The sequence below is a fragment of the Lotus japonicus genome, chromosome 3 (assembly GCF_012489685.1).
Source record: "Lotus japonicus ecotype B-129 chromosome 3, LjGifu_v1.2".
Taxonomy (NCBI): Eukaryota; Viridiplantae; Streptophyta; class Magnoliopsida; order Fabales; family Fabaceae; genus Lotus; species Lotus japonicus.
Genome location: NC_080043.1, coordinates 816464 through 837884, shown reverse-complemented (window position 1 = coordinate 837884; position 21421 = coordinate 816464). Strand labels below are relative to the sequence as shown.

General features: G+C 34.5%; 4 protein-coding genes across 7 annotated transcripts; 3 read left to right on the top strand and 1 right to left on the bottom strand.

The window, feature by feature from the left end:
• The first annotated feature begins 520 nt into the window (after positions 1-520).
• Positions 521-1872, top strand: LOC130749654 (uncharacterized). Its single transcript, XM_057603027.1, has 4 exons — positions 521-626; positions 843-902; positions 993-1109; positions 1191-1872. Exons 1-4 carry the CDS (start codon positions 540-542, stop codon positions 1710-1712), a joined length of 786 nt encoding a protein of 261 aa, XP_057459010.1. The 5' UTR covers positions 521-539; the 3' UTR covers positions 1713-1872.
• Positions 1873-10021: 8149 nt separating this feature from the next.
• On the top strand, positions 10022-12768 carry LOC130745294 (BTB/POZ domain-containing protein POB1-like). 2 transcript variants are annotated; one of them, XM_057597468.1, is made up of 5 exons: positions 10022-10305; positions 10456-10568; positions 10658-10721; positions 10801-11065; positions 11425-12768. In XM_057597468.1, exons 1-5 carry the CDS (start codon positions 10149-10151, stop codon positions 12173-12175), a joined length of 1350 nt encoding a protein of 449 aa, XP_057453451.1. In that variant the 5' UTR covers positions 10022-10148; the 3' UTR covers positions 12176-12768. The 2 variants fall into 2 exon arrangements, with proteins under 2 accessions (XP_057453451.1, XP_057453453.1); XM_057597470.1 differs by having other exon boundaries at positions 10079-10226.
• A 1024-nt stretch (positions 12769-13792) lies between these two features.
• LOC130745293 (BTB/POZ domain-containing protein POB1-like) lies at positions 13793-16129 on the bottom strand. 3 transcript variants are annotated; one of them, XM_057597465.1, is made up of 5 exons: positions 15874-16129; positions 15475-15602; positions 15341-15404; positions 14998-15262; positions 13793-14635 (listed from the first exon to the last, which is right to left on the bottom strand). In XM_057597465.1, the coding sequence occupies exons 1-5, from the start codon at positions 15992-15994 to the stop codon at positions 13861-13863; spliced, it is 1353 nt and encodes a 450-aa protein (XP_057453448.1). In that variant the 5' UTR covers positions 15995-16129; the 3' UTR covers positions 13793-13860. The 3 variants fall into 3 exon arrangements, with proteins under 3 accessions (XP_057453448.1, XP_057453450.1, XP_057453449.1); XM_057597467.1 differs by having other exon boundaries at positions 15475-15650; positions 15773-16017; XM_057597466.1 differs by having other exon boundaries at positions 15773-16017.
• Positions 16130-18571: 2442 nt separating this feature from the next.
• On the top strand, positions 18572-20744 carry LOC130748342 (amino acid transporter AVT6E). The gene has a single exon (XM_057601530.1). The coding sequence runs from the start codon at positions 18875-18877 to the stop codon at positions 20318-20320; it is 1446 nt and encodes a 481-aa protein (XP_057457513.1). The 5' UTR covers positions 18572-18874; the 3' UTR covers positions 20321-20744.
• The last annotated feature ends 677 nt before the right edge of the window (positions 20745-21421 follow it).

Here is a 21421-nt window from a genome sequence, read left to right as displayed (position 1 = left end):
TAAAATTAAGGGTCTACCTAATATGCAAACTTTTTAGTGGTGTAACTTTGCACCACTATGTTAATTGTCCATTTTACCCCTGTTCAAAAAATTAATCCCATCAAAATCCACCCGGTAATACCAATATTTTTTTCTTTTTATAAAATAATTTTTTTAACAGGGGTAAAATGGACAATTGGTATAGTGGTGTAAGGTTGCACCACTAAAAAGTGGTGCATATTAGGTGGCACCTAAAATTAAAAACTAAATTACATACCTATATGAAGAGAGGGTAAGTGTTTTTTTCCAAGAAAAAAAATGTTGCATACTAACTTAATACGAGTAGGTTATTTTAGTTTTGACTGAAAATAATTAGCTTTCTATTATTAATTGAGCATTTTATTTTTATTAGAAAAAATACATAAACGCGTCAATTAAAAGTAGAAAGGAAAAAAGTATCAGGCCCAACCCATCCCAAGGCCCATTGGAACTATAATAGCAATATGAATACCATCAAAGCAAGCAAGTCTGAAGCAAAGAAGCACACAAGTGACACAACCATGAATCGTCTTCTCAAAATCTTCCGCTCTCACACTGGTGGTGCGTCCGTCACCGGCACCGGTAGCGGTGGCGCCGTCCGCCGAGCAGTAAGTGCTCTTCTTCTCTTCTTCCCCATCTTCTTCTACTACTACTACTTCTGCTACTTCTTCTCCTGCCCCCTCTTCTTCTTCTCTGCTACTTCTTCTCCACCCCTTCTTCTTCTTCTTCTTCCTCTTCTTCTTCTCCTTCCTCCTCTTCTTCTTCTTCTTGTTCTCTTTCTTTATCCCTCTTCTTATTCTTGATTTTTTTCTTTTATTGTTCAGCATTCTACCTCTGATTTTGTGGTCGCCGGAGTCGGTATCCAGAGTTTCCGTAATTTGTTGGTTAGTTGATTTTGCTTATGGTATTTTTCTTTGGTATGACATTGATTTTATTTTAGCATTTTAACTACGATGGATTAATTGAAATGACAGATGATGGAAAATGCTGTGAACCCCAAAATTTGGGGGAAGAAGGACACTGCAGAGGCCGCGGGCTCGGCGGCCGCCGCTGGAGTGGCTTTTGTCAGTGTTTTAAGCTTAAGAGATTTGGTCAGTATTTTACATTGTGACTTTCCATTCGGCTCTGTTTTTTTTTAATCGGGATATTGAAGTTAATTTGTTATTATGCAGCTCGATCAGAAGCCACTTATGGCTAAGGGTGAAGCTGATGGGGCTGCAGGTGCGGCGGGCGCCGCAGCCACCTCCGTGGATGCGGTGGGCACTGAGACGGTCCCCGCTGCCGGTGGGGGAGACAATGCAGGACCTCCAGTCGTAGCTGCCGGCGGAGTAGAGGATGGTGAGGGCGCTCCTGGCCGAGGTCGCGGTAGAGGCCGCGGAAGGGTGCGCGACCCTGATGAAGATCGCCGCCGTGCGGAACGGCTTAAACGCCGTGAGCGCCGCTTAAGGCAGGAAGTTCGTGAAGCTGCTGAACGTCCTCAGAAGTTCCGGATGGGGGAGTTTTTGCTGGTTGATTACGGTAACTCTCTTCTTTACTCTCAGAAGAAGAGGGTGCGTCATGAGAGTGACGACGAAGAAGAAGATGATTCGGATGATGCTCTCTTACCCGGGGAAGAGCCCTCTGGTATTAACCTCCACAGTCCTAACCGTCGCTCTCCTTCTCCTCCTCCTAGTGGTGGAGCGGTTGCGGTATGATTTGAGACCGATTTGAACTTTGCTGTGAGGTGACAATCTGTCATGTGAATAATTAACCTTCATGTGAATAATTAACCTTTTACTCATACGGTTTAAGCAGTAGTATATTGTCAATTTGCATGATTTCCGATTTACCCATGTAATGGAATGGTTTACAAAATTTGTCTCGCGTACAGTGTCTCTTCACAATAGCTTTCTAGTGGCAGCACTTTAGCTACAGTGTCTTGATGAAAACAAACTTTTGGCTAAATTTAAAAGTAATTGTATATGTTTTTGTTTATTTAATACAATCAATTTGTACGTTGATTAAACTTTTATTGAACATATAATAGGATCTATACATCATTAGATGAAGATTTTGTAAATGTTAATACACACCGGTAGAGTTAATGGTAGAATTAGTTACACTAGGATTATAGGCCATTGTCCTTTGTTTGTTTCTACTGAAGGTAGTAGATAATTGGTCACATGGTTGCTTGTACTAAAACTAAAAAGAGGAGAAAATTGTAATTTCAAATCTGTTGCAAACGTAAAAGTTGCATTTCATGTCCACCAATTCGTAAGAGTTTTCATATGAACTTTTCTAGTGTAGTTTTCATACAGTATTTTAATTTAACAATAGACTAAACAGGACACAATTTTAACAGTCGAAGCCTTACATAAAAAGTGAGCAATGCATATTTACTCAAAAAAAAATGTAAAGGTAACCTCAAAACTTGTACACAAATGTCATTGATCTGTTCCATGTTTAGAGACCTCACGAAGACTTTTCAATACCAAGCGTGTGCACCAAGTATTCTAGGCTTCTAGCTCCAAACTTTTTTTTTAGCTCCAAACTCGTAACAATATGTTGTGAACTATAATTCATTCACTTCTAAAAGTTGAGCATAATGTCTGTTATAAAAAATGCCATTGTTCAATTTATTTTTCTTTGGCTGCAATTGTATGTTTAGTTATGTTTGCTTCCTTCTTTCTTTCATAAATTAGAGAAAACTTTTAATTAGGAATAAAAAATCAAGTTTTAACTTTCGCATCAAATTCTAGTCGTTTATTAGCTTCTGACCTCAATCCTAGGAAGTCTTAAACAGTTAAACCTATTCCCTAAAAAATTGCACCAACAAACAAAATTATGTCAAGCTGAACAGTTGTATTTACCTTTCTAAGCTAAAACCTCATCCTTTTCTGTCATTAGTATTATAATCAGTAAAATTAAAACAGATAGCAGAAAATGAAGCATTCTTCATTGTTGAGAAAAGAAAACAAAACAGAACTCAAACCATCCCCCCAGATGGCAAAGTCACTCATAGTCAACAATTTATTACACCGAGTTCTAATTCGAAGTGGTTCTACACAAAAAAAAGAAAACGAAAATAGAAGTTCACTTTAAGCTAAAGAGAAGTAAAGCTACCCAACAATGTAAACAACATTCGATCACTATTATAAGTAAAAGTTAACTTTTTAGATTCATTCAATAAATAATGTATGTGATCATTTTAATGACCACATACATTATTTATTGAATGAATTTAAAAAGTCAACTTTTGCTTATAACAATGATGTGAGGGTGTATGAAATAAAGATGTTTGAAATGGCTTGATGCTCTATTCGTTTGATCGATCACACTATAAGATACAAGAGAATCAGAACAATTAAAGTACAGTATACAATAAGTATTTGAGAAGGAAAATTAAATGCATTAAATATTACAATTAAATGATAAAACTGATTTGGGAACTATTCTACATATAATTGATGTCGCGCAGCTGGGAGGCGCACACCAAGCAATCTGGTGCGCAGCCTGTTGGAGCCATGTATGGGAAATGTTTTATTGACCCTAATTAATTGCGATTGGTGCAGCTGTTACTTAATTGTCATAGAATCTATGATATACCCCTTAAATTATTGCAAAAGTTAAAAATTCAAAGGCAAGTTTTTAGCTAAGCCAAAAACAGCTTAAGGGAATTTGGATCATAGTAGTACCTTTTAATTTCAAAAAATGCATATCAACCCAATCCCAGGAAGTACCATAAAAGTCCTTGTTGCCAATGTTAGTTAGGGGATCATATTTATTTCTTCTTGGACACATGAGGAAAATATGGTGTCTTAAATTACCCATGAAAATAGAGAGAATCAGGCGCAAGGTAAGGAAGTAAGGAACCAAAGAAATTTCACCTAAAGCAAGAGATTAATATGAGATTAGAAATGAAATGAGATGATTGAAAGAAGAAAGCAATGAAAATGACGAAACAAGTCTTTTTCTACCAAGTGTTCCCTCAACCATCCTTCCTTCTCAATTTCTTGCCTATTCCTAACTTACGCGGTTGAATTTTGTTTAGGTTGGAAAGAAGATAAAGCCAAACAAAAATAAACCCTTAAGACTGATCATCACCGTTTTAAAAAAAATGCCGATTACAGACCACAAGGCTTAATAGGCCTGGGCCTTAGACCCCATAAAAATATAGTTTGTATACTTATTTTTTATTTTTCTAGAAAAGGTGCCGCCCATATTTTGTTTTCAGAAAAGGTAGCCAACAATTATTGAACAAAATTAGAATAGTTGGCCATATATTGGGCCTTGGATAAGTCAAAAGGTTAGCCCAACACAATCAATCAATCAATATCAATATCAATATCAATATCAATATCAATCAATATCAATATCAATCAATATATATATTAGAAAAGAAGAACTTTCATCAAACTGATTTAGTGACGTGTCGTTCTCACGTTAATTCTTAGTGACGTGTCATTCTCACGTTAATTCTCATAAAAAAATTACACATGTCATTCTCAGGTATTTTAGAATATTAATTATTTTTATGGTATTTTTATTGAATTTTGAAATTTTATTTAATTCATGATTTTATTAGTTTTTATTGTGATTTGCTAGATTTTCATAGTTTTTATCTATCTTTAATCAGTACCTTTTTTAATTTTAGATTTGATTAGGATTTATGTTGTTTATTTCTTAAATTTATCTTAATTGATATGTTTTAATTTTATATTATAAACTAATTGATTGATATTATTTTAAAAGATTTGGTCTATTATTTATTTTTGATTTATTTTCAGAGTATATTAATTAATTTTTATTAAATTTTTGGATTTTTAATTAATTCGGGATTTTATGAGTTTTTATTGTGATTTGCTAGATTTTGGTAGTTTTTATCTATCTTAATTTAGTACCTTTTTAAATTTTAGATTTCATTAGGATTTAGATTGTTTATTTCTTAATTTTATCTTAATTATCTTATTATTTATTTAATTTTAATTCCAATAAATATTTTATTTTATTTTAGAGTATAATAATGATTTTTTATTGAATTTTCGGATTTTTAATTAATTCATGATTTTATGAGTTTTTAATGTAATTTTCTAGATTTTGGTGGTTTTTATCTATCTTTATTTAGTACCTTTTTATTTTTTAGATTTGATTAGGATTTAGGTTGTTTATTTCTTAATTTTATCTTAATTTATCTTATAATTTATTTAATTTAAATACCAGGAAATATTTTATTTTATTTTTGAGTTATTGTTAGAGTATAAATTAATTTTTATGGTATTTTTATTGAATTTTCATATTTTTATTTAATTCAGGATTTTATGAGTTTTTATTATGATTTGCTATATTTTGTTAGTTTTTATCTATCTTTATTCAGGATTTTTTTAGTTTCTATTTCATTTGTTGTTTATTAATTTTCTAATAATCAAGGTATTGATTGATGTATCAAATACAATAGACATATTTCCCGTGCAACGCGCGGGTAAAAAAACACTAGTTTATTAATAAGACAGTTGCTATTATTCACCCAAAAAAATAAGACCGTTGCTTGCTATTTTTTTTTTAACATCCATTGCTTGCTAATTGCTATTTAACATTTTGGAAAGAACATATTTGAAGTAATTTGGAAAGTTAGAAATTCTACCCAATCGGCTAACAATAAATATAACAATTTCTTTTGCTTAAATATAGCATTGTTAAGGACCCATTTGGGCGGTTTTTGGTTTTATGTTGTGAAATTTTTAAAAACCAAAACTAATTTTCAATTTTATAAATCTAGTTTTTGTTTTTTGTGGTTTTGAGTTTTAAAAAACTTGTTGTCAACTTTATAAATTCACTATAGTTACAACAAAAATTATCAACTTTGTGAGTTCACGACAATGGCTGGCAGTGATGACATGATAATAGAGGGGTCAGATAACAGTGGTGCTAGAGTTTTGATGTAACCTAACGACGGTGATAGTGGCGGTTGTGGTGGTGGAGTGTGGTGGTGGCAACAACGACAGTGGTGGTGGAGGTGGCAACAGTGGCCGTGTTAGGGCTGGTGACGCTAGTGGAGGTGGTAGTGCAGGTGGTGGTGCCAACATCGATGGCAGCAGTGACGAAGGTGGAGGTGGTTGTAGTGGCAATGAAGGTGTGGTGGTTGTGATGATGGTGGTGGTGGCAACGACGTGGTGGTTGTGCGAAGACGATTGCGATGGTAGAGGTGGTGGTTGCAGTGGAGTCGACAACGGTGGTGGAAGTGGAAGTGGTGCTGTTGGAGGGTGGTGGTGATGGTGGCGCAGGTGATAGTGGTGAATGGTGGTGAGAGGCGGTGGTGGAGGTGGTAATGACGGTGAAGGGTACTGGTGGCGACGGTGGCACGGGCGAATGATGCATGTGGATGTGGTGGTGACGATGGTGGTAGTGGCGGCGGCAGTGAAGGTGGCGGTGATGGTAATGACGGTGATGGTGGTGGCGGTGAAGGTGGTTGTGGTGGCGGTGCTAGTGATGGCGGTGGGTGTTGATGGTGAGGAAGTTACATGTTATTGAAACTAAAAATCATAATCACAAAACCATATTTTGTGGTTTTGAGAAGCATGCCGAGTTCATAAAAAAAAAATGCTAAAACAGTTTTGAAAATCAATAAAAACCCACTTCAACTCCATTTTTTCCGAACAAGTTTTATTTTCAAATTTGCATTTGAAAACCAAAAACTGAAAACTGGCAACCACCCCGAACAGGACCTAAGTTTGTTATTTTTCCCATTGTTTGATACTTTGATTTTTTTTCTCTCAAAAAAAAAATTTAACATTGTTTCTACATTCAAGTGAATTATTAAAGGAGATATTTGATATAGAAGTGTTGCAGAATCTCATTATTACATTTCTTGGCTTCTTGCTTTCCAAGTTCTACTTTTCATCATTTTTTTATTTATTTGTAGTATTATTTTATTTGTATTACTTTTTTATGTTGTTTCTACTTTTATATGTTTACTCTCAGCAAGAAAAAATGACAAATAGAAAGTATGAATTTGGTTTTGTAAAAATTGAAGAAAAAAATAAAAGTTGAAAAAGTAATTGAATCTTGACGTGGTGCTCTTGATAAATTTATTACATTAACAATTTCGCCTTAGACTTAAAAATACCTATACACGGCCCTGGATATGGTATCGTGAAAATTGCTAGTATTTGATTTTATTTTTGGGTACAATATATCTGACTGTTTTGCAGGACTTGGACAATTTCTTTGATGTTTTTATTCCGAAATTTTTGTTTTCTTTCAGTTTTGTTAAATTTTGATTTAATGTACTTTCTTTGTCTTAATTCTATGGTCATCCTATTTTTCTGAAGTTTCTCCCTACCTTCAAAGTAGCACTAATTTTATGTCTAATAGATGATACAGGTTCTGCGATGACGAATTAACAAAAAAAATGTAAAGATATCAACGGGGATTGTGTTGTATTGAAGTTTAGAAGGAGTAATAACTATCATTGTATGTCACTAATGTGAGATCGTGATTGATATTCAAAAATATGTTTAACGGTTGTGGTAGAAAAGTACTATGATAGTGGAGCATGAATGTAGATGTACTAAATTTATTGACATTTTTTTCAAGTTAAAACTTATATCGTAAAGAATTTTTATCATTATTTCATAACTATTTTCAAAAATATTAAAATAGTTTTAGAAGGAAATTAATTAAGAGTATCATAAATTAGAAGGTAAAGCTAGAAAGCTTCCACATGGGATTAAATGATTTTTTTTCATAACTTTAAAACTTATATTTTTTTCACGCCAGATCGGAATAAATTAACAAATATATTGTATTTATTTATGAATAAATAAATTAAGAATATAATAGATAAGAAGGTAAAACTATAAAGCTTCTACGAGGGACTAAAAGATTTTTTTCATAACTTTAAAACTTATAACTTTTTTCACGTGGGATTGAAATAAATTAACAAATATAATCTATTATTTATGAATAAATTAATTAAAAGTATCATAAATTAGAAGGTAAAACTATAAAACTTCCATGGGGGACTAAAATATTTTTTTTCATAACTTTAAAGTATTCCAGAATAAAAAATCAATAAAATAAATTTTATTATAATTTTTTTTGTACATCGGAAGATTATTATAATTTTTTGTTTAGTTTTTTATTTTCCTCTAGTTAACAGAAAGTTTAAATAAATTTTAGTAAACAGGTTTTAATTTTGACTTTTCATCCTTGGACCGTATTTCTTTTTAAATGAATGTAAAATGCATTTTTTACAATTTTATTTTGAATATAGGGATCTCACGAAGAAGAATATTTATATTAAAATATTTTACAGTTAAAAAAGTTAAAGATTAATTCTAATATAGTTTAATATTCTCTTCCATAAAAAGTACTAAAATTGTTTTAGTTAAACTAGTAGAAATGTTTCAATATCATTTTATCAGTACACTTAAAAGAATTTTGATGTTAAAATTAAGTTGAAACTAATAGAATTTTCTTAATATAATTTTAGTACTTTTTACATACTTTTAAATAATTTTAAGAGAAGATATACGAAACCATTTTAATTTAATTGTGAAAATATAGATTACACGGGGAAGAACATTTATATACAATATTTTCAAGTTGAAAGTAACAAACAATAAATTTTAATATAATTTTGGAATTTTTTTATATGTTTAAAGTAGATATACAATAAATAATTTTTTGAAATGTTAATAATTTTAATTTAAGATATTTTTTATATATATCTTAATAATATTTGAAATGTTAAGGGAATTTGAATAAATAAAAATATAAAGTTTATATTCATTTTTGTTTACGTTACATATACTAAAAAGCTCATACGAGAATAAATAATTTGCATGAAACTCTTAAGTTGAAACTAATAGAAAATGTTTTGTTATAATTTCAGTACTTTTTATAGAAGTCCCACATTGACTACTGATAGAACATAGATATCATTTATAAGGGTAGTGCAAACCTCAACTCTTGAGCTAACTTTTGTGGTTGAGTATAGGTCTCCCAATTTTTAATAATGAGAGTAGATATACAAAAATATTTTAATTTGATTGTGAATATGAGGCTCCCACGGGGAATTAAATGAACATATATAGCTTATATTTTTCTATGTTGAAGTTTTTCGATGAGAAAGTAAAATAAATTATTGAGTCTCTAAGTTCAAGTTTTCTAAGTATCCAATCAGCATAACAATCTCACAACATAGATTAATTCAACTTTTAAATGAACAAGTTGTCTTTATACATGAGAGAGAGAGAGAGAGAGAGAGAGAGAGAGAGAGAGAGAGAGAGAGAGAGAGAGAGAGAGAGAGAGAGAGAGAGAGAGAGAGAGAGAGAGAGAGAGAGAGAGAGAGAGAGAGAGAGAGAGAGAGAGAGAGAGAGAGAGAGAGAGAGAGAGAGAGAGAGAGAGAGAGAGAGAGAGCAATTCATCACACGAGAATTGTAAATATATAGTCTATATTTGTTGATGTTTAGGTTATATAGTAAAAAACTTATACGATGAAGAACATTTAGTATGAAAATACTTTTAAGTTGAAACTAATAGAAAATGTTTTAATATAATTAACTTTTTCTAGACTTTTTAAATATTTTAAGGAGTAGATATATATATAAGCATTACAATTTGATTGTGAATATAGAATTCGAAGGGGAAGAACATTTACATTAAAATATTTTTAATTAAAAATAAGAGAAGAACAAATTTTATTATAATTTCATTTGTTGAGTGGGAGAGATCTATAGATCAATTCCTAAATGATGCAATTTATCAGTCTGATGTATCAAAAAATATCATATCTATTATATATTATAAATTATGTATCATTATTTGAAGATAGAAAAAATGAAAAAAAAAAAACAAAATTCCTACAATTTATTATATTATTATATCATAATCAAATTAATCAAATAAAAAATAATATTTATATTTATTTTTTATTTATACAAAAAAAAATCCATATAATAAAAACAATTTATTATATCTTTAGAAATATAACCGTGCATCGCGACGCGTAAACATACTAGTAATATATAGATATAGAGTTGGAGATCTATCTCTCGCACGTAGATTTGATAAACCCTCTCCACCTCCATCTGTTGCAAATTGCAATTCTCAATTTTGTTTTTTCAGGGTTGAATCTTTTAGGGAAGGAGATGGAGTCGGATTCCAATTTTAATGTTGGCTTCGCTTTCAATGACAGCCGTTTCTCAGACAAGGTTCTCCGTATCGAGGTAATGACCGACCCGTTTGATAGTGTCACCTCCATCGCTGACTGGCTTCGCCACTGCAAGAAGAGGAGACGCGAAAACGGTCTCTAACTCTCGCTCTATCTCCTGATTATTTTCTGTTATATTTCCATTGAACCTATCTATCTATCTTATAACAGAGCACGCTATTTTAATTTGATTTCTTCTTTCTTTCTGCTCTATCAACACTTTTGGTTTCACATGCTTAATATAGGTGATGAAGCTGCAAACTGTAACATGGATGGCTCTGCCGCTACAGTTGTTAGAGTTAAAACACTGCATATAAGTTCTCCTATCCTGGCTGCTAAAAGCCCTTTCTTCTACCAGGTAGATTAAGACCTCTTCTATGTATAGTTCTGCCACAAATATGTTTGCCTAGCATTCATATATATATATATATATATATATATTTGCAGCTTTTCTCAAATGTGACGAGTGAGTCAGAGCAGAGACATATCACCCTCAGTATTAATGCATCTGGTAACTTTTTATATCTTTACCTGATCTTTTTAATTTTCATCAAAAGTCGCCTAAATGCCATACTGTACTTCTTTTGCAGAAGAAACTGGTCTCATGGAGCTACTCAAATTTATGTATAGTAATACCTTGAATATTTCTGCGGCACCTGCTTTACTGGATGTGCTTATGGCTGCGGATAAATTTGATGTGCCTTCATGCATGAAATACTTGCTAAATTCGCCCATGACAACTGACTCTGCATTACTCTACCTGGAGCTTCCTCATACTGTTGTTGCAGCCCAACCACTGATTGATGCTGCAAAGCAGTATCTTGTTGACCGATACAAGGATATAACCCACAAACAGTAAGTTCGCATTTAATTCAATTTCACTTGCATAATCTTAAGGGAAAGATCTTGAGGAACAAACCATGAATTCAAAGAAGGGACTGATGTGTGTTTGTGTATGCGTGTTGCGTCTAATGTTTGAAGCTTGGTGGACGTCATTTTTTTTTTGTCAATCAACTTCCTTCATGTTAAAAACATTTGAGAGGTTTTTTCTATTATGGCATTCTATGAAGTGTCTTTTGCAAACCATCATTTTCTCTACGAAGACATTATTGATTCTAACTGTCCATTATTTTGAAAAAGACTTGTAATTTTTCATTATTTTCATCTCAATGTCATTTTTCTTTCCTAATACTAATAATCTTGTATATGAGTAGGTTTGAGGAAGAGCTTATGGCCTTGCCTCTTTCTGGGATAGAGGCAATCTTGGCTAGTGATGATCTCCAGGTTGCATCAGATGATGATGTATATGACTTTGCATTAAACTGGGCTAGACAAAAGTACAAGAGTCTGGAAGAAAGGCGTGAAGTTTTGGGTACACGACTTGTGCGTTTAATTCGCTTCCCTTATATGACATGTCAGAAGCTTGAGGACGTCTTAACATGTAATGACTTTGAACATGAGGCTGCATCTAAGCTTGTACTTGAAGCCCTATCGTTCAAGGCGGAGTCATTGGCAGCAAAAGAGTCTACTTCTTTGAACCAGCGCTTTGTTAAGAGGGCATATAAGTGTGTGATGTACCTGCATCTGAAGCGGAAGAAGTGCGTCGCTTTGTTCCCATCTGGCCATTTCCAATCTAAGGCGTTCCATTTTGGTGGACAGATGTTTTTTCTATCAGCAAAATGTGACATGGACGAACTTGACTCTTTCCATTGCTTTTCATTGTCTTTGGGAATGGAGAAAAGGTGCCTGGGAAGCATTGATGTGAACTATGATTTTGGTGTATGGTTGAAGCCAACAGAGATGTTTGTTAGCTTGTACAAATCCAATTGCACATTTACCGCTGGGATATCTAGTGGATGTAGAAACCTCTTTAAGGTTCCATGGACTTCGTTCATTGCTGAGGATAGTCTTTTCTGCAGTAAAGGCAAACTCCACCTGATAGTCAAGCTCACTATCGCATCTTGATCCCTTTATTTGTGCTTATGAACTATTTATTCTAGTTGGATAGTCTTGACTTTTAGTTGCTGATTTCTCATTTTTTTTTAAACTAATGGTGTTAGTCTTGATCTCATATGTTTTTATTAGTATGAATAATATCTGAACATTTTAAAGTTATAATAGTTGCGTATTTGATAAGTATATCCAGTCATAAGAGGTTGTGACTCAACAATCAAGAGAAAATGTCACTACTTGCATTCCAAGGCCATAGATTTTCAACGAGAAAAAATCATTTCAAAATTGAGCATGCTGATGTTCTGCTTGTCTACTATACTAGAATTCTCGGTATGTATTCGACAATTTCAATTTACCTGAGTCTGAATCAATGATGTATTTTGATACTGATACCAATATCAACGTAGCTTGCAAATTTACAAATTATGGAATTTTCACGTTATAAATGTGTACTTTCTTTGTTTAGTGTCATTAAAGAATAGGTTGAAGTCATCATGGAAGAAATCTGTTAGAATTAGTGTAGGTGTATTTGAATTGATCTTTTGATTCATTAGTGAATTTTTGGCTGACCAGCTTCCTTTTGGAAGAGGAAAGTTATTGCACAACTTTCATATAATTGTTCCATGAAATTTCATGTCTTCATAAGTCAGGGTTGGTGTTCTAATTTCATATAATCGTTCCATGAAACTTTCTGCTTACATTCGGTATTAGAGTTTGAATTAATATGAGTTAGAAGTTAGAACCCATTATTTGTCATTGGATATGATTCTCGATTGATTTCTTTGGTTGTTTTGTTGAATATGTGATGTCTGATCGATGGTAATCTTTCTATTCAATGTGCAATTGTGAACATGAGAGGTTCATGAGAAGAAATTCAGATCTATGAAAACTTGAGAGTGAATTTGTGCTAGAGTGGAAGGAGAGGGATATAAGTTCCTGCAGCTTGTTAAGACAGTTAAAGCCACAATGTTCAATATTTCAGATTCTGCACAAAGTTGCTGTTTTGAGACCTTTGTGCTTTGCGATTGGTGGCTTCTGTTGTAGCTTTGGACCAAGTTGGTTGGGTCTTGAATCGGGAGGTGAATGTCTGTCTATGTTGCTTCAAGACCCATGTCACCTTGCGTCTGGTCTGTTTGGACATTGGTGGAATCTCTTGGCTTGATGCTTTAATTATCAATTTGTTTCCCTTTTCTTCTTCTGTTGTTCCTCTTCGTTTCTGTTTTTTGCCTTTTGTTTTTTTTTACTGCTTCTCTAGAGTACCCCTTGTACTCCCCTGTTAATGCAATTTCTTGTCTTACTAAAAAAAAATATTATGGCACATGTATAGTTTTTAAATACGGCATTCATGTCAAAATATAATAAATGTACCACAAACTTAAAGTTGGTTTGTATAAAAAGGACTAACGCGTCCACTCAATTTGGTTCTTATATTTGGTGTGGGTGGAGGAAGTTCCACCAGATGTGAACACTTTTGTAAACAATGCCGTAATGGCTTCTATGCCTTCCGTTTAATGAAATTTTACATCTCTTGCAAAAAAAATGAGGAATAGAGGTAGGACAACATACGGGACGAGCACTAAAAGCCAGTGCAACAAAGAATAAATAAAGCATAATATCACTAAAAACCAATGCAACAAAGAATAAATAAAGCATAATATCAAACTAGAATAAATAGTTCATAAACAGAAATAAGGGGATCAATGTGCGATCCAAAGCTTAGCTCTAAGGTGGAGAACGTCGTTAATGAAGAAAAGACTATCCTCAGCAATGAATGAAGTCCATGGAACCTTAAAGGGGTTTCTAATTCTACTGACGCTACGGGTCCCTGGGGTAAATGTGTGATTGGATTTGCACATGATAAAATAATCAACTGTTGGCCTCAACCTTACGCTAAATTGAAAGTCCACAGCAATGCTTCTTGAGTAACCTGTCTTCATTCCCAAAGACAACGAACAGCAATGGAAAAAGTCATGTTCGTCCATGTCACATTGTGCTGATAGAAAAAACATTTGTCCAGCCAAACGGGATGGTTTAGAATGCACATGACCAGATGGGAACATAGCGACACACTCCGCCCGCGTCAGACACATATCCATCGTTGTCTTATATGCTCTCTCCACGAAACGACGACTCAAGGAAATAGACTCTTCTGCTGCCAAAGTCTGTTGGCGATCTGGAGCCTCCGCCTTGAAAGATAAGGCTTCATGTACAAGCTTAGATGCGCCCTCATGTTCAAAGTCATTACAGGTTAAAACAATCTTAAGCTTTTCACATGTCATATAGGGGAAGCGAATTAAACGCGCAAGACGTGTACCAAGAACTTCTTGTCTTTCTTTCAGACTCTTGTACTTTTGTCTAGCCCAGTTTAATGTAAAGGTATATACATCTTCTTCTGATTCAACCACGAGATCATCACTAGCCAAGATTGCCTCTATTCCAGAGAGAGGCAAGGCCAAACGCTCTTCCTTAACCCTGGTCAAACACAAGATAATTAGCACTAAAAAAGAAAGATGACATTATGATGAATGACAACAAAAGAAACAAGTCTTTTTCAAAAGAATGGACAATTAGAATCAATAATGTCGTCGTAGAGAAAATGATGCTTTGCAAAAGACACTTCATGGAATGCCATAATAGAAAAACCCTCTCAAATGTTTATAACACGAAGGAAGTTGATTGAACAAAGAAAATGTCATCCACCAAGCTTCAAACATTAGATGCGACACACGCATACACAAAAACACAATAGTCCCTTCTTTGAATCCATGGTTTGTTCCTCAAGTTTTTTCCCTTACGATAATGCAAGTGAAGTTAAATAAAATGCAAAAGCTTACTGTTTGTTATACATATCCTTGTATCGGTCAACAAGATAGTGCTTTGCCGCATCAATCAGTGGTTGGGCTGCAACAACAGTATAAGGAAGCTCCAGGTAGAGTAATGCAGAGTCAAGTGTCATGGGCGGATTTAGCAAGTATTTCATGCATGAAGGCACATCAAATTTATCAGCCGCCATAAGCACATCCAGCAAAGCAGGTGTGGCAGAAATATTCAAGGTATTACTATACATAAATTTGAGTAGCTCCATGAGACCAGCTTCTTCTGTAATGCAAAAGAAGTAACATTTAGGTGACTATTTAGTGAAAATTAAAATGATCAGGTAAATATATAAAAAGTTACCAGATGCATTAATCCTGAGGGTGATCTGTCTCTGCTCTGACTCACTCATCCCATTTGAGAAAAGCTGAAAATATAAAAAATATGAAGGCTAGGCGCAGAACTATACATAAAGAAGAGAAGAGGTCTTAATCTACCTTGTAGAAGAAAGGGCTTTTAGCAGCCAGGATAAGAGAACTGATATGCAGTGTTTTAACTCTAACAACAGTAGCGCCAGAGTAATCCATGGTCCAGATTGAGTCATTGTTGTTTGCAGCTTCATCACCTATATTAAATTAATTTGAAATTTGTTCATCAGCAGTAAGATCCAAAACTGCAAGTGAGATAAATAGTGGTATGTAATTAGACAAGTTGCACACTTTAGACAAACACACCCAATTCATGAATAGAAATAGAACTAACTAAAAAAGTGCAAAATCCATGAGAATCACTTACTAAGTTTCTAGTTATGAAATATATATATTTCTCAAAACAAACTCAAATTACATCACTCAGAATCACAAGAATGAATTCGATGAAGAGCGAGAGTAAAAGACCGTTTTCGCATCTCCTTCTCTTGATCGGGTCATTCATGATCTCGATACGGAGAAGCTTATCGGAAAAGCGGGTATCATTGAAAGCGAAGCTAAAACTGGATTCACAAGAATCAGACTCCATCTCCTTCTCTAGAACATCAAACCCTAAAAAATATAATTTGAGAATTCAAACAGATCAAAGTGGAGAGGGTTTATCAAAGTGCGAAAGATAGAGGAGCATGTCCTATTTTTGATGCTATAAGCATGTCCTATTTAATACACTTGATTCAGTTTTTTATTTTTATTTTGGTTACAACTTACAACACTTGATTCAGTTGATTGCGTATCTACCAAAAACAAAGATTCAGTTGATTGCGTATTCAAACTATTATATTTTTAAAAAATCAATTTTTATTAAACAATTTCTTATTTTCAATTTTTTATTTCAAATTTTACTATAAATATTCCACTTGAAATTTGTATTTACTTCAACATGCAAGTAATTGCACCATGTTTTTATACATTGGAAAACAAGACAAGAAATAAAAGCATTAAGGAATAAGTAAGTTAAGAATCCGCAAACCTGTCCTGTCCAACGGCTGTGTCCACGTTCGTTTTGACCACGTTCTCCGCCACCTCTTCAAGTTGTCCCTCTCATGAGATGCGGCCAGTGTGAAAGATATAGTTGATTGGCTTACCAAGCTAGCTGCACGATCCAGCACCCCCGCAATGCAAAACACCTTTTCCTAAAAAATGTGCTTGTTCCTAGCCTCTCAAATAGTAAACAAAAGACGTTGCACGCATGTAGGTGGGTTTTGGTCTTGTTGCTAGAGACCATGCAGGTGAGGTTCTCGCAGCTGCAACAAAGTACCCCACAATGGTGCTTTCTCATACAGTAGCGGAGGCCCTTAGTCTGCGGTGGGCGATGGATTTGGCTATTCAGCTGGGGTTCAGGAGAGTGCAGTTTGAGACTGATTGTTTGCTCTTACAACAGGCTTGGAAGAAAGCTTCTGGAAACTCTTATTTATTTTCCATTATTAAGGATTGTTATAAGTTAGTGGTGTTTTTTGATCATGTTGATCTTACTTTTGTGCATAGGGAAGGAAACTCTTGTGCTGACTACCTTGTTAGGAACGCTTCTTCTTACCTAGACTCTGTTTGGATTGAGGAGGGGCCTCCGGGGTTGTCTAGTCTTTTGAGGGATGATGTATTGGCATATATGCCGAACTCGTTTTTGATTTAATTTTATTTGGTTGTTGATTTCAAAAAAAAAGTTAAGAATCAACGTTCAAAAAAAAAGTTAAGAGTTCTTAGGTCAACATGGAGAGAGATATGGGTGTGAGGTCTCTCCTCGGCTAAAAAGTGGGAAGTCGCTTCCCATTCCAAAGATTATAAATCTGAGATTAGCTTATGTAAGTCGTAATGAGGTTAACAACATCAGTCGGAAACCCAAAAAGATCAGTCAAAGTTTCCTGAAGAAAATCTCAAAAAACATTGTCATATGATTTTTTCCATGTCAATTTTAACACCAAAGTTTCTTTCCTTAGCATCAAAGCTAATCTTACCTGCTCTTTTACAAAGAAATTAGCTATCCCTAATTAATTAGAAGAACGCTTAGTTAAGGACTCGGAAAGTGGACAACTAGGCATAACACTATGAACATAATTAACCAATTTCATATGTATAATTGAGGTGGGGAGAGACAAAGAAATAGGGTTGACGAAATCATATCTCTAGTGTTTTCTCTGATTGAGTTTACAACAATCGTTTCTTTTCGCTTTCATATTTATTTGCAATAAAATCATTACACTCAATCAACCAGTCTTTTATTTTTGTTTTTCCGTCTTTTTACAATGAGTTTAATTAGTTTAGAGTGTAAACGATACCAACCCCTGAGGTTTAATTTTTTTATTACTTCATGCAATATGTACACTTGCATATTGAATATCAACCTGCAATTGGCTTTTCAATCCTGATTCTGCATTGCCTTTGCATGAGACTACCACCATCGTGATTTCCGTCGTGGGGAAAAGGAGGTTTAGTACCCAATTCCAGCTTCGTTGAGTTCGCCGCGCAAATCGTCATCTTCTTTGGCGATCCTTCATCGAAAAGTTCCCAAAATCTGAATTTCGTGAGTTCTTGACTTTCTAAACTCATTTCCTATCTTTGAGCACGCATTTGATGGTGAAAAATATAACTTTTCCTACCCATAACACATGCTTTGAGTTGTTGAAGAAAATCACTCCATGCATGTTATCTTTCATGCATTCTCATGCCTTTTGCACTGATTAGGACTTCATTATGACTTTTGGACCCTTATAGACAATCTCCAAGCAACAAAGATGAGCTCTCATAAATGAAGCTTAGAGGAGGGAAAAGGAAGATGTTCAAGAAATCTGAATTTGTACATCGAAATTATGTAATGTTTTTTTATTTCTAGTAATTTATATGATTATTGTATCATACACGGACCATAAATATTAAATAACTCTCATGCGCAAGATAAAATTTACATGGTCATGTTAGATGACTAACCTCACTGGGTAGATAATTGATTGCCTCAAAAATCAAAATTGATGATGATATATGTACAAAATTACTTAATTTGATTAAAATTTTCTCCCAAATATAACATTTAAAAGAATTTTTTTAGAGATCCAATTTAATTAGAAAGTCAAAGAGTTTAACATATTTAACTTAATAAGAAATACAAGTAAAGTAAACTCAAAGAGACAACGTAGGAACTAGGAAACTCCGAGGAACAACGACCTTTCTCCCCCTAAACTTGCCGTTCCTTGCGTTTCTCTCTCTCTCTCTCTCTCTCTTGATGTTATGTTGCAGGCAGCTGCTGAGTGCAGAAGAAAAAGAAGAAGAATGAATGAATAATTCAATTCAATGCAAATATCCATTGACCCAGAGATCTAGGGTTCTATAAATCCAAAAGAGCTCCCATCTTTTAATCCCAATTCTGTAAGTTCTTCCTCTCTTAAGATCTGTATCATTTTGATCTGTCAAATCGATCATGTCTCACAGAAAGGATTCTAATTATTCTTCATTACCCGTTAGCTCCTATCTAGAATTACAGCCTCACAATGATTCCTCTTTTGATGAACCTGGGGAGAGGGATTATTTGGGATCTAAGGTTGTCGATGATGACTACGATGATGATTTCGAAATTGACATTGATAATTACCCTCTTGTTGTTGTTGGCTCTAATCACGGTTCTGGGGTACCCGGGGCTGTGTTCAATTTGACCACCACGGTTATTGGGGCAGGGATCATGGCCCTCCCTGCCACCATGAAAGTTCTAGGAGTGGTTTTGGGGATTGTTTTGATTATTCTCATGGGGATCTTGTCGGAAATTAGTGTCGAATTGTTAGTGCGGTTTTCTGTTTTATGTAAAGCTTCCTCTTATGGGGAGGTTGTTCAGCATGCTATGGGAAAGCCTGTTAGGATTGTGTCTGAAATCTGTATTATAATGAATAATGCTGGTGTTATGGTGGTTTACTTGATCATCATGGGGGATGTCATGTCTGGTTCCCTTCACCATTTGGGGGTGTTTGATCAGTTGTTGGGGAATGGTTTGTGGGATCATAGGAAGATTGTGATTTTGGTTGTCATGGTGGTGTTTCTCGCGCCGCTTTGTTCTCTCGACAAGATTGATTCGTTGAGCTTGACTTCAGCTGCCTCAGTGGCTCTTGCTGTTTTGTTTGTTGTCGTTGCTTTCTTCATTGCTTTCATTAAGCTCGTCGAAGGAAAGATTGACGCTCCGAGGATGTTTCCTGATTTCAGCTCCAAAAAGGCCATCTTGGACTTGCTGGTGGTGATTCCTATCATGACCAATGCATATGTTTGTCATTTTAATGTGCAGCCGATATACAATGAGCTCCAAGGGCGGTCTCCGCAGAAGATGAACCGGGTCGGGAGGATCACCACAGTTTTGTGCATCCTAGTTTATGCTTCAACAGCACTCTCAGGTTACCTCCTATTTGGGGATGATACGGAGTCTGATGTGCTGACTAATTTTGATAAGGATCTAGGAATTCGGTTTAGCTCGGCCTTGAACTATATTGTCCGCGTCGGCTACATTCTCCATTTGATACTTGTCTTCCCTGTTATTCATTTCTCCCTACGCCAAACGGTGGATGCCTTGGTGTTTGAGGGATCTCCTCCCTTATCAGAAAGTAGGAAGAGATCGTTGGGGTTGACTTTTGTTCTGTTGATCCTCATATATATTGGGTCTACCATGATTCCAAACATTTGGACAGCTTTTAAGTTCACCGGTGCAACCACAGCAGTTTCATTGGGTTTCATATTTCCATCTCTTGTTGCATTGAGATTGAGCCATAAGTGGGATTTGAGCCATGGAGAATGGATTTTATCTTGGTTAATGTTGGTATTGGCTGGGATTGTTAGCATAGTAGGAGTCATTGGCAATGTCTATAGCATGCAGAGTAAGTCTCAATGACTCCTTTGTATCAGTTTTAATTCACAGGAATCAGTTGATTTTTTTACAAGGCATAGGAAGGTGACTTGTTCATTGGCCCTGCTGCGTATGCGATTCAAACAGCAGAAGATAGACAATGTAAGGATCCTTTAATGTGTAATAATTTTTTTTCTATTTTACCTCGGCTGTGATACATAAGATATGAGATGCACTTCATGCCTCAGAAGGCCTTGAATTCTTTAGGGATGATTCAGTGTGGAGGAATTTTTTGGCTGATTTGTTTGCCACAGGAATAGCTATGTATACGGTTCAGTCAGTTCTATTTTTTGCCAATTAATTTTATAGAAGAATGATGTTGCAACTTTTTGTAACGATTCTTACAAATACTTAAATGGTAGATTTCGAAGATTTATTTCATTGCCAGTAAAAATTGTATGTTCTAGTTGGTTTTTGTCTGCCAATTTTCTCTTTGAATAGTGCAAGTTTAACACTTGACTAACCATTTCATCTACTTAGTTCAACTGTGAACCATGACCCGATTTGTGGATGAACCAGTAAGGTGAAATAAATCAAATTTCTTGTACAAGTTAAAACCAGCTGCCAGCTGGTACCTCAACATTCTGAAAAGCTCCCCCTTCTAACTCTTCCGTAAATATTTACTCTTGAGCATTTCAGACCAGATTATTTTTCAGTAAGGCTTGTTATATTAATGTATGTTTTTTAGAAGTAAAGAATAGGCTTGTTGTATGCATGTATGTTTTTTAATAAGTAAAGTTTAATTAACAAAGGAGATAACACAACCAAGTACTGGGTTGACGTAGTAGTTCAGCACTTTATTCCTTAAGCAAATTATTGGGAGTTTGAAACCTAACTCTTGTGAATAGAAAAAAAAAACTCATTGACTAGTACATACCGCTTATAAGAATCAAATGAGAAGTGCACCTTACTCATTTCTATAAGAACCATTTTCGAGTTTATAGTGTGTTAATTATTTGTAGACAAAATGCTTTTATTTAATTGAATTCTTTCTCTCTTTTCACTCTAAATCATTAATGATATCGGTAATTTTGTAAAATTGATATAAATTGAGAACAACTTTAATGTAATTATCGAAATTAACTA

Excerpts from the sequence above, each read along its gene's own strand:
- LOC130745294 (XM_057597468.1), top strand. The coding sequence starts at position 10,149 with ATGGAGTCGGATTCCAATTTTAATGTTGGCTTCGCTTTCAATGACAGC. Across the intron at positions 10,306-10,455 it reads GAAGAGGAGACGCGAAAACG|GTGATGAAGCTGCAAACTGT; the intron begins GTCTCTAACTCT and ends TGCTTAATATAG. Across the intron at positions 10,569-10,657 it reads AAAGCCCTTTCTTCTACCAG|CTTTTCTCAAATGTGACGAG; the intron begins GTAGATTAAGAC and ends ATATATTTGCAG.
- LOC130749654 (XM_057603027.1), top strand. The coding sequence starts at position 540 with ATGAATCGTCTTCTCAAAATCTTCCGCTCTCACACTGGTGGTGCGTCC. Across the intron at positions 627-842 it reads GTGGCGCCGTCCGCCGAGCA|CATTCTACCTCTGATTTTGT; the intron begins GTAAGTGCTCTT and ends TTTATTGTTCAG. Across the intron at positions 903-992 it reads AGAGTTTCCGTAATTTGTTG|ATGATGGAAAATGCTGTGAA; the intron begins GTTAGTTGATTT and ends TTGAAATGACAG.
- LOC130745293 (XM_057597465.1), bottom strand. The coding sequence starts at position 15,994 with ATGGAGTCTGATTCTTGTGAATCCAGTTTTAGCTTCGCTTTCAATGAT. Across the intron at positions 15,405-15,474 it reads AAAGCCCTTTCTTCTACAAG|CTTTTCTCAAATGGGATGAG; the intron begins GTAGATTAAGAC and ends TTATATTTTCAG. Across the intron at positions 14,636-14,997 it reads AAGGATATGTATAACAAACA|GGTTAAGGAAGAGCGTTTGG; the intron begins GTAAGCTTTTGC and ends GTGTTTGACCAG.
- LOC130748342 (XM_057601530.1), top strand. The coding sequence starts at position 18,875 with ATGTCTCACAGAAAGGATTCTAATTATTCTTCATTACCCGTTAGCTCC.